The 12,016-nt window shown below is 51.5% G+C and overlaps 2 protein-coding genes across 2 annotated transcripts; both read left to right on the forward strand.

Moving 5' to 3' along the window:
- Nucleotides 1-2,203: 2,203 nt before the first annotated feature.
- BO82DRAFT_400071 (serine/threonine-protein kinase) lies at nucleotides 2,204-5,630 on the forward strand (the record flags this gene model as incomplete). The annotated part of the gene is made up of 3 exons (XM_025639159.1): nucleotides 2,204-2,253; nucleotides 2,352-5,305; nucleotides 5,362-5,630. 3 exons carry the CDS (start codon nucleotides 2,204-2,206, stop codon nucleotides 5,628-5,630), a joined length of 3,273 nt encoding a protein of 1,090 aa, XP_025494227.1.
- Nucleotides 5,631-9,195: 3,565 nt separating this feature from the next.
- On the forward strand, nucleotides 9,196-11,648 carry BO82DRAFT_30823 (F-box domain protein). The gene has a single exon (XM_025632308.1). It carries the CDS (start codon nucleotides 9,355-9,357, stop codon nucleotides 11,551-11,553), a length of 2,199 nt encoding a protein of 732 aa, XP_025494228.1. The 5' UTR covers nucleotides 9,196-9,354; the 3' UTR covers nucleotides 11,554-11,648.
- The last annotated feature ends 368 nt before the right edge of the window (nucleotides 11,649-12,016 follow it).

Here is a 12,016-nt window from a genome sequence, read left to right on the forward strand (position 1 = left end):
ATTGTAATTAATCCGCATTCAATGGCCTTGTTTTTGTCTTTTCAGCTTCATTGCAGTTTGAGGAGGCCAACTACTTGGGTAAGTAAGCTATAAGCGGGTCTGTATCGAGCCATAGTCCATCCCCTCGTGTTTCAAGGCCACGAAAGGACCAAATGGGATGGTTTCAGCGGAAATGGGAATCCAAACAATTCCTTAAATTGGTGGGAAGGAAGAGGATTAATTAAACCCCCAGGAAAAAAGAGCACAGAAGTCAGAAGAACCGGAAATGGAATGAGTCTTCTGCCTTCCCCGGACGTCAATCATCATTCCTCCATGTATGTACTCATAGACACCGACTGCATCGTCAACCACCAGTGGACTAAAATATCTAACGACAATAGCTTCAATTCAACCAAGCAAGCCAGCCAGCAAGCTGTATTTCTTGTCTCCACTATTATATTACCCACCTTTCTCTCTCTCTTCTCCTCCTCCTCCTCCTCCTCATCTTTCCTTCGCTTTTTCCTAATCCACTCTGCACCTCCCTCACTTATGGGGGCATAGTTATAGTATACTTAGTTTCTTCTCCCGTCCTTCTCCCAAATTTCCTTTTTCCTTCAAATCTGCCTCTCTGCCTCTCCGAAGAACCCACATTTGGGGCGTGACTATTTGCTTTCCGTCCCTTGGCTGGCTGGCTGGCTGGCGGTGCTCAGTAACTTGGGATTTCTTCCTGCGTTTCCACTCACTCACTCAAGAGGTTCACCTCCTGAAGCCCCATAGGCCATTCATTGGCCTTCTTTTCTACCTTAACTACAAACCACCACTACCACCACCACCACCGAGACAAACCGACATACTTACATCCTTCCTCCCCTTCCACCAGCACTTCTCTTCTCTTCCCCTTCCCCTTTCCCCTCCCCTCCCCTTCCCCTCCCCCTCCTCTCCCCCTCTCTTTTCTCTCATACTCTTCTCTTTCCCCCGCGTGCACGCCCTCGTTCGCCGCCCTCGTTCGCAGGTGTAGGCGTACCTGTGACCTCACAAGGCAGCTGCCCTCTTGTCCTTCCGCCCGCAGTCCGCTGACAATTTTTCCTGACCTCCTCACCTTCCTTCTAAACAACCCCTTACCAATTCATTCTACTGCAGCAACAACTGATTGAATTGCTGCATACTCCTTCGTCTCATTGCACTCAAGGCGTGGACGGGAGGAGGTTTCTTCGATCATCCTGTTTAAAAAAAAAATCTATTGTCCCTCGCAGTAACACGTCAAACTTCCAACGCACCCTCCACCCACCCCCCGTCTGCAGGACAACCCGCGCAAGAAAAATTTCCTATCAATTCATTCACCTCTCCCTCTCCTACAACTCACCCCTCCCTCCTCCTCCTTCTACCCACCTCCCTGATCTCGCCGAAAAGAGAACAATCTTCCATGTTTCACATGTTGTGATCCCATGTAGCAATAAACAACATTGTTCTTCCCACCCTAGTTCTCTATTCGTTATTCCCTCCAGCTGCGCCGGGTTGAACCGCTTGTTATCAATCGGTCCGACGATCGGTGCTGTTTCCTCCACAATTGTCACCATCTTGGGAAAATATGGGTTCTTCGTCCTACGATCTTGATGGTTAGTCTCCCAGGTCCCAGGTTTCTCCACGCTTCCCCATCCTCTTCTTGTCCCCTTTCCTTTCCATAGCATTGCGAGCTTTCCTGCCTGCCCACTCCGGTTGTATTCGCATCGGCATGTGAAAGTTCCTGGTTCCGAGAAGCGTATGTGGTAGGTGTATACGAACGACGACTGTCGACCCCAAAAGCGCCCAGCCCCGAGCTCCAAATCGGCAGTGATTCTCGAAGCGAAGTGTGAATGCGCCAACAAACAAAAGAATGCCAAGCGACTTTCTGGCCAGTCATTGAGACTCCCATATCGGAACGACCGACACTGCCGCTCATTACCCACATTTTTCGTTATGCATCTCGGAACAATTCAGCCACTTCATTCTCCATCCTGGGATCAATGCTTCTGAATGGGTAGACAACGACTCAAACCAGAGATAAGGAGGAGGCAGGGAAGCAAAGACTAGAAGAGGGACTCAGAAAGTGAAAGACATGCAGCTAACCTCGCGCTGAGGATTTCTAGATGATCCAAGTCCATTATCGTCTCCGTTGGGACCCCTTTCACAGTCGCCCCAGTCGGATCACTTCATCAGACGCCTCTCGACCCATACCGATGATTCAATGAGATACTCCGCGGAGAGTGTCTCGTCCAACTTCGACCATCTCTCGAGGTAGGCCACCGACCCTTGCATTGTCCGGCAGCAGCTTTCTGCATTAGTGCGAATCCACCGATAGGGACTAAAAAGAGATTTCAAAACTCCCTTCACAGATCATCTCTGCTGGATCATGAACATGGACTTGGCCCATCAGGTCTAGATCGCATACGTCAACAGCCTTCATCGCGAGCCTTCACCCTTCCGAACATATCCGCCTCGTCGCTTGGCCCAGTGGCTTCGCGCAGTCATTCACCTTCCCCGCGTTCCGCCTCCTCATCCCGAGCTCATCCCACTCGCCTTTTTGCCAGTGACGACATTGAGACGTTGGAGGACCTCCATCGCTTCCCTTGCGAGTCACTGCATTCGTTCTCGTTCGCTCAGAAATCAGAGGATTTGCTTCACAACCGGCATAATATCTTGAAGAGATCGATCGATTTCATGCGCGACCGCTTCGGCTGGGCTACCGGCAACAGCCCTGCATTGGCTGCGGTCCAAGGCCGCGCTGGCGGTGATTCGGATACGCAGAGCGTGGTGGATATCTCGACAAGAACGAACGGATTAGCCAAGGAAGACCGATATCACTTCGCGGGTCTGACGCGTGGTCCGCAAACCGGCCCTGCTAATGTGGATAGTGATAACATCTTCGAGAGAGCGTTTACAGAACCTCAACTCGCAGCCGGCAGGTTTGGAGAGATACCTGCGGAATATGGCTCGATGGGGGCTCAATTGCGCTACTCAGGGCAAGGGGCGGATGACCCGAGATCGCAGCAGGAGGACGAGATGAGGTCACACCCTTCATCTAGGCGCGTAAGCATCAAAAAACGTACTAACACCGAAATCGGTTCTACCGCTATCCGGGGCAAGCTGATGGAGACTCTAGCACCCTACACAACCACCGAGCCCTTTTCTCCAACCGGCTCGTCCACTTTTGGTTACGGATTTCCCGTGCCTGTGCTACATACTCACAGCAGCAAGTGGACCCCAGCATCGCAGGCCGTGTTCCGCACCGAATCGCAGGAGCCGTGGACTATCTTGGCAGCGAATGATATCTCGTGTCTCATATTCGGTGTCACCCAAGGGGAACTTCGCAAACTAAGCATACTGGAGGTCGTACAGGAAGATCGGCGGGATTGGATTGAATCCAAATTACGGGACCCTTGTACTGAAGCGGCGGCAAAGCTCAAATCTTCGCCGGAACGAACGCGGTCCAAGCCCACGAATACCAAGTCAATGGGAATGGGCAACGGTGTGACCGCACAACTGCTGAGTAAACCGCCTTCTCGAGCAAGGCCTCCCCGAAGAGCGCAGACCGACGATGGCTATGGCTCCAGCACGAGACAGTTGAATCATCCTCCGACCAAATCCCGCGGGGTGCTTCTTTGTGGGGATGTTGTGCCTATCAAGAAGCGCAACGGCAAAACAGGATCTGCCAGCATCTGGGTGATGGAGAAACGAGGGGGCTTGATTTGGGTTATTGAGGAGATTCAAGAGGATGTTGTGACCGTCACTTGCAACGAGTCTTGGGATATCGTGAAGGTCGATGGTGATGTGGACAAGATCTGGGGTCACGGTGCGGTGAAGCCTGGAGAACGGATCACGGAACTCCTGCCTCGCCTTCCTGAGGACTGTCTGGCTGGCTCCATGCGCACAGGCCTCACGAAAGTGGCTGAGACCAAATACTTCGCTTCTCGAACAACAGCCGGCATCTGTATTCCCACCATAGTTACCAAAGGAGAAGGAAACCGATCTCTTCGGATATCGAGCTTTCCTCATGTTGCTGGCATGATGGTCCTATCCTCGTCGACTCTGAAAATTGTCAGCTCAAATTCCGTGTTCTCCGCAGCACTCTTTGGTCATGAGCGGCCTGAGGGCCTGCACATCAACGACTTGATACCTGGTTTCGATGACTTGTTGAACGTGCTTGTCGAGGAGGAACGGGTTCCTCTCGTGGACGGCATCGTGATTCCTGAACCCAGTTTCCGCAGAGCGCGAACCTTGTCAATCCTCCGGGACGGCGGGAAAGCTCATGTTGTTTCCGTTCTACTAGAACCATCTGGACTTGCAGCCACCCATCGCGACGGGTCTTCAATAGCGGTCGACGTCCAATTGCGGGTGGCTAAGAGCGGTACCATCTTCACCAAGCCGCGGAAAGAATCCATTGAGGAGGTCAATGAGTCAGATTCCGAGCACGACGCTCCCATCGCAGTCACCGAACTCGTGTATGCTTTGTGGGTGACGTATTCGCGACATATCCACTCGGCAGCCCCGAGGTCCAACATCCCATCTCCCCTCGAATCGGTGCCGTCTGAGACTGAGAGCCCTGCGGCAGTCCTTGTGTCAGGCACGTCAACGCCGATCTCGAGCCCGCATCCTTATATAAATGAACAGACGTCGGTTGAGAGCCAGATACCCACGTCCACTCTGAGCCAGCAGCTGAGTGAAGCTGCTTCCCAGCCATTGACGGACAAGCCTGTTCAGCCGGTGCCCGAAGTGAGGCCTTCAAGCGCGAAGGAAACACCGAAGAAACGAACCATTGCTGATTATACTATCTTGGAGGAGATGGGCCAAGGAGCCTACGGAGAAGTCAAACTTGCCCGCCTGAAGAAGATCCCCACGAAGAAAGTTGTCTTGAAGTATGTCACCAAGAAGCGGATCCTTGTTGATACATGGACTCGGGACCGTCGTCTGGGAACTGTTCCGCTCGAGATTCACGTCTTGGACTTCCTTCGGCGAGACGGGTTGAAGCACCCCAATATTGTGGAAATGGAAGGTTTCTTCGAGGACGACATCAACTATTATATCGAGATGACACCGCACGGTCTGCCCGGCATGGATCTGTTTGACTACATCGAGTTGAAGGCCAACATGGATGAGTCCGAGTGTCAGAATATCTTTCGACAGGTCGTGTCTGCCATTCATCATCTGCATACCAAAGCCCTTGTGGTTCATCGTGATATCAAGGATGAGAATGTCATCTTGGACGGTGAGGGGCGGATCAAGCTGATTGACTTCGGAAGTGCTGCTTATATCAAGAACGGGCCTTTCGATGTCTTTGTAGGCACCATTGGTAGGTTTTTTCATCCACACCGCCCCCTTGATTTTGACTTTCTGACACCATTGCAGATTATGCCGCTCCTGAAGTCCTTCAGGGCAAATCCTATCGCGGGAAAGAGCAAGACATCTGGGCTCTCGGTATTCTCCTGTATACCATCGTATACAAGGAAAACCCCTTCTACAATGTCGACGAAATCCTTGACCACCCCCTTCGGGTTCCGTTCTTGCCCTTCTCCGAAGACTGCATCGACCTGATTCGAAGAATGCTTGACCGAGATGTCGACAATCGGTTGACTGTCAGCGAAGTCTTAGAGCACCCGTGGATGGCGGACGATTGAGCGACGCACGGGGCAATTGGTATTTTCTCTGAAGCAGCGATACATAACGAATTATCATCTTGGATTATACATACAGCAACTGTTTCCTTTCTACTTCCGCCTTCATCCTACATGAATATTGGAATGCGACGACCTCGATTATTGTGACTCGGAGCGATCGGAGGCGCAGAGGACCTGATAACTCAGCCGCTCTGAAACATAAAAAGCATCCTTACACTAGTGCATGGTGCGTGTCCCACGTGAGGATCAACCACGAATGGACCTATGATACATGGCGTCTTTGTATGTCGTGGATCACAGTTGCTTGAAGTGGTCAGCGAGGGAGCTTATGTATAGAAGGTTTAAGCGGCTGAGATACCCCGTCGTCACCATCACTATGACCCCCATCACACCACCATCATCATCATTATCATCATATAATTCTTCTCTTTGGCTAGAAAGAAGATACTCTTTGTTTTACTTTGCAATTTGGTTTGGATCGGATTCGATAGCTATTTTGCGTGCATGGCCTGGGAACAAAACATGGGCAGAGAACAGCATGTACTGGATGAACTTGTTTGATTTTATTTTTTCTTGTGTTGATACCCATCGTCGCAGCGGCATTGGATTTTTCATATGCTGTGGAACAGAACCGGGTAAATTAAGCTTCATGCAAGTGGGTTACAGTCATGATAGACAGTGAGACAGACAAATACACAGAGATGAGACATGATACTAGTCAGTTAGGCAGGAGAGTGAGACATCATTTGAGGCAGGCACTCAGTCACCTCGGTCGCATTGACGCTTTTCCTCCCTGCTTCTTAACGTAGTGTGTATCCGTTCGAGACCAAAGTGCGGGGGATAAGAAGCGGGGAAGTTGGGGCTAGTCCCGGGTACATTAATTGACTTAAACGGTGGCACTTGGCCAAGTTGGTTAGGGTGGTTATTAGCCTAGAGTTCGCGCTGGCTCAAGTGGATGGGGGGTGTGGTCTTGGCTGGTTGCCATGTGGGAGACAATGCACCTCAGGGCTTTCTTTCCAATCGAATCCATGGCATGCCTCCACGAATCATACCTACACAGCAAGCACTTGGCTTAAAGATTTTTTTTTTTTTTTTTTTTTTTTTTTTTTTTTGCCCCGGCAGGAATTTTTTTTTTTTTTTTTTTTTTCCCACCCATTATGTCTACGAAGTACATACGTACATACGTACGCACTGTACGTGTAAATGTAGAGAAGGCATCCAGTTCCCCGCAACAATCCGCTACGAGTAACAAAGAGGCAGCCAGCCGCGGTCAGAAAAAGTTCAGAGCCAGTCAAAATCCCGTGGATGCAAACGCAAACGTCTCCGCCTGGTGGGTGGCGTTGTTTTACAATACATACAGGAGGCAAACAACAATAACAACAACAACAATAACTGGAACATTCATTCCGGGCTCCCGGCGCCCCTCTCCTTCGGTTTCTTTCCCCCCTTCCACTAGGCCCGGTGGAACTTCCCCTTCCCTTTTCTCCTGGTACTCGTATGAGTGACAGGTACTTCTTCCGTATAGGGTAGAGGGTCGAACTTTGTCCTGCCACTAGTTGGTTTTGGTTTCCAACTACGAGTACGAGTAGTTACTGTACACTACACTACGGAGTCGGAAGTGTCGTGCGGGTCCTCCGTTTACTGTGGCAAGCTCAATACTCAATATCTTGGATAGAAACTGACAGCACAAACTTCGGGTTTCAAGGTCTCGCTAGGAAGCTGGAGGGGAGAAGTTCCTTTATTTCCGATGGTGGGTATAAAAAGGCAAGGCCAGGAACCTGAACTGCCTTGGGATTGTGGGCAACAGATCCGATTTCCCGGCTCAGTCGGAGTTCTCGGGAGCGTATAAGTTACGGCTTTTTGCCTCCTTGAGATGTGGGGAACGATTGCAAGTGGTGGCCCACTGGGCTGGTTTATGTTCCGGTTGGATTGTAGTGGAGTGAGTGTTCCTGGCGTTGTTGGTTGGGAAGACTGGATACTCATAAAAGTAAGAGGTGATTATGGCTGTGTTTGAGGGAGGAGATTGGAAGGGGTCATATTAATTGGACCTTGCGGGGTTCTGTGGCGGTGGTGGTAATGGTGTCGAGGAAGGAGTAGGAGGAGGTTGAAATGCCAATCTCCATCAATCCATCAATGCAGTGGCTGGTGGTGTATGCATGGAAATGGAGTTTTACAAGTAGGAAAATCGTTAAGAATAGCCCAGTCTACAGACGGACTGTTGCCCGATCACTCCACTTGGTCGAGATGCTGAGTACCTACTTTACTAGTCTAGCGGACAAGGAACAGGGAATAGACTCCTCCACTATCAACAATTGAAGGCTCTGGCCTGGAGGAGACGAGGCATTTGTTTCGTTCTCTGTACCATACGGCCCGGGTACTGTAATTGTTCGGTTTGATGAGATCCGACAGACACATCGCTGAGATCGACCTTTACTTGCTCTGCGCTGTGAGGGTTAATCCCATGGTGTATGTACCAGATGACCATCGCTGATCTAGTTTCGCGTTATCGTTATCGTTATCTTCTTGTCTATCTTGAGTGTGGTTTTCCCAATGCTTCGATCAAGTCATGCCTGGCCACCTCCTGATCGCAGAACTGCCATCTGACCCGGTAATAACCGTGACGGAACTGTCACAGACCAAGTGGGGCGAGCTAATCGCTAATCGATAAGTGAGAATACGTCCATCATGCCCACCGATAAGAGAGACACTCCTCTCACTCTCTCACACACACCTGTGGGGTAAGAATGGAGGGTATGGCATTGTGGACCAGTGCTATTCGCAGCCTTATCATTGTTCGACTCCTTTCTGTTTGTCACAGCCACTCCAGCTGAGCAATTTGTATTTCGCTCAACATTAAAAACCCTGTGTGGCTCGCCCTTTCGGTCGGCTGACCCGACCTTACGTGATTCTATAGTCGGGATTGCCAATCTCTCCCTTCTCTTTCTCTCCTGTCTCTAAGATACTACGAACGAACAGTAATTTACTGCTCACTACTTTTCCTCCTCGTACTTACGAGTATATCCTACAAGATCCGCTCAAATCTTCTCCAGTATCTACTCTCCCTTCCTTTCCTCCCCTCCCCTCCCCTCTCCACCCTCCTCGCTGTTCGGTCATCCTACAAACCTCGCTCCAGTCAACTCAACGCAAGACTTCCGGTTGCGTTGACACTTACTTTGCTCCTGGTTTATTGTGGATGATGCTTGCGTGACGTCTGCAACTGAAGTCAACTGGTCGCCCTCCTGACTTTTCGGTCGCAGGCCAGTCTGGTGCTGGCTCTTGCTTCGGGTCCCCGGGTTACGCGGTCGTCCAGTCCCATGGTACAATTGGAACGACAACCTTCAACTCGACAACCCACCTCAACCTTACCTGCTGCTCGGCTGCTCAGGTGATTCCATCCTCCTTTCATCTTTTTTCCCTTTCTCAACCCGAGCAATCGGCCTGTCCATCCGCAGGAACGGAGGTTTGGCGTTGTTTTCTGCTGTTCGGGGTGTGTTTACCATCGCGGTTATCGCCAATCGATAAGATAACCTTCTCACGGACCGGCTGGCTGGAGTCATTATGAGCAATTAGGATACCTTCTTCGTTGTGGCATTTTGCGTTCTGGCGCTGAAAAGCATTCGGTCGCATTGATCGTTTATACCGTTGCGTCCCCACATTGATCTAGGACCTTCCTCGACTGAGGACGAGAAGTATCCCGCGAATAGCCCTGAAGTGCGTTGCCATCATGGCTACCGCAATCCCCGACGACATCAGGCCGACGTCTGAGAGCCCTTCGCCCTCGAGTCCGGCTTCATCGACGGGTCAGATCCCACTGGAACAACCACCGAAACTCAAGGGTCGTCACAAATTGCTTCAAAACCTCCAACGCATATCTTCCAGCCCGAGTCTGACCAGGCGCGGCCGATCCGCTTCCACTGGATATCGCCGCGATGGAAAGGCCTCCCTGTCCTGCATTTCCCTTTCGCAAACGGCCTATTCACCTTGCTTGGGCAATGGGAGCTCGTCACAACTGTACGGGGGGCTTAATGCTCAGTCTGTGACTCCCGGGGCCACTGCCCCTCAGACCGACTATTTCGATGGTGCTGCTCGCATCCGAATGGTTCCCTCTGAATCGCCCCATGCCTCGCAATCGAAGACGATCCCGCTTCCTCAAGAGCTGCGACCAGGTTCCCGTGGATTGGCGATTGGCATGGCAGACGTCACGGGTGAAGCTACCGTCGCGCAGCCGTCACCAAAACCGAAGGTTTTCGATTTTTGGGGCAGTTTGCCGGACGAACTCAAGATGCGTGTTTTCCGGTACCTCACACCAAGGGAGATTGTCCGCTGTTCCGCGGTTTCCAAGGCGTGGAATAAAATGTGCTACGATGGGCAGCTCTGGAGGGAAGTCGACACCACGGACTATTACCGCGACATTCCTAGCGAAGCTCTCGTGAAACTGATGACTTCTGGAGGTCCATTCGTTCGAGATCTGAACTTGCGAGGCTGTGTTCAGCTCAAGGATCAATGGCGGACGGATGGTGAACGAATTACTGATCTTTGTCGAAATGTGGTCAATTTCTCACTGGAAGGATGCCGTGTTGACAAGTCCACGATCCATTATTTTTTGCTGCGGAACCCACGTCTCGAATACATCAACCTGTCAGGGCTCCTCACCGTCACCAACTCCGCTATGAAGATCATTGCCCAATCATGTCCGCAGTTGGAGATCCTCAACGTATCGTGGTGCACTGGTGTTGATACTTCTGGGCTGAAGAAAGTGGTGGTTGCCTGTCCTAAGTTGAGGGATTTGCGAGCCAGCGAGATCCGTGGTTTCGACGATGTCGAGTTTGCTGCGGAGCTATTCGAGCGAAACACCTTGGATCGTTTGATAATCAGCCGGACCGACCTTACTGATGAGAGTTTGAAGGCTCTTATGCATGGCATTGACCCGGAAATCGACGTATTGCTGGATCGCCCGATCGTCCCTCCTCGGCGACTCAAGCATCTGGATATACACCAATGTCCCGATCTCACCGACCACGGTGTGAAGAGTCTTGCCTGGAACGTGCCCAATCTGCAGGGACTGCAGCTCTCACACTGCTCCGAGCTCACTGATGACTCTGTTATCCCTATCATTCAAACAACCCCTTGTCTCACTCATCTTGAACTCGAAGAGCTGACTCGGCTCTCCAACCATACTCTTATCGAGCTTGCCAAATCGCCATGCGCTCCTCGTCTCGAGCATCTCAACATTAGCTACTGTGAACTTCTTGGTGACCAGGGAACCCTGCCAGTCATGAAGAACTGCCTCTCTCTTCGCTCCGTTGAGATGGATAACACCCGGGTGTCTGATCTGACTTTGATGGAAGCCAGTCTTCGCGTCCGCAAGAGGGGCTACGGCGAGAATCTACCTCAGATCGGTCTGCGATTAGTTGTGTTCGATTGCGGCAATGTGACTTGGGCCGGTGTCAAGGAGGTGCTCTCAAGCAATGCCTTCATCCCAAGGTCTCGCAAACCCCCTCAGACTATCTCGGTTGTGGCACAGACGGTCGAGCAAGGCCAGGTGCCCGGATCCCCAGCCATGATCACATCTTCCATCACGCCTCCTCCCCCTCCTCCTGTGTATCCGAATGAGATCATCCACCTCAAGTGTTTCTATGGCTGGCAGATGACGGTGAATGAACACAACAAACGAGTTCTCCGCGGTGATCTTGCAGCAGCGAACCGACTCGATCGTAAATGGGCCGAATACATGATAGCGACCGAAGAGGCGGGGACCGGCGGCTCTGGCACGCGCAGGAGACGACGCAGAGCCCGCGAGGCGGAAAGGATCTACAACGAAGTCGACGAAGAGACCGCCGCGTATGGGGTTGGAGGCATTTCAGCTCTGGGAGCAGGACGTCGTCGCCACACGGACAGCAACACTGGCTGCACGATCATGTGAAAAGCTCGCTTGCATACACTTCTTCAATTCTGGTCACTCGCTTTGCAACCGTGCAATCTTCAGCGAGCCCACGCCCCCGAGGGGTTTTACTTTCTCTCATAGGTTCTGGTAACCTTTTGTTCAAGGTGTGTGCCATCATTTGAGCGTCCTTGTGTCCAAAACGGAGAATCGGGTAGCAGGATATTGGTCATGCTAGGGCAGCTGCAAGTATCTTTTGCGTCGGGCGAGCATGCTACTACGATCTACGAATTTGATGGGCTAGTACCAACCGTTTCGCACCGGATGGACCTGGCGGGGTTGTTTTGTTGGCGTTGCTTTTCTTTTTGCCCTTTTACCTCCTTCACTGGTGTTGTTCCCTTTGCGCTGGATTTGGCGTTCTTGTCTCGGGAGTTAGGACTGGTGTTGCAAATGTTGTACTGCGTCGCACACTGGCTTCCTCTCGGTTGTTGATAGACGGAGGATG

This window comes from Aspergillus uvarum, assembly GCF_003184745.1.
Source record: "Aspergillus uvarum CBS 121591 unplaced genomic scaffold BO82scaffold_13, whole genome shotgun sequence".
Lineage (NCBI taxonomy): Eukaryota > Fungi > Ascomycota > Eurotiomycetes > Eurotiales > Aspergillaceae > Aspergillus > Aspergillus uvarum.

What these genes read in the sequence shown, in the direction of transcription:
- BO82DRAFT_30823 (XM_025632308.1), top strand. Translation starts at nt 9,355, where the DNA reads ATGGCTACCGCAATCCCCGACGACATCAGGCCGACGTCTGAGAGCCCT.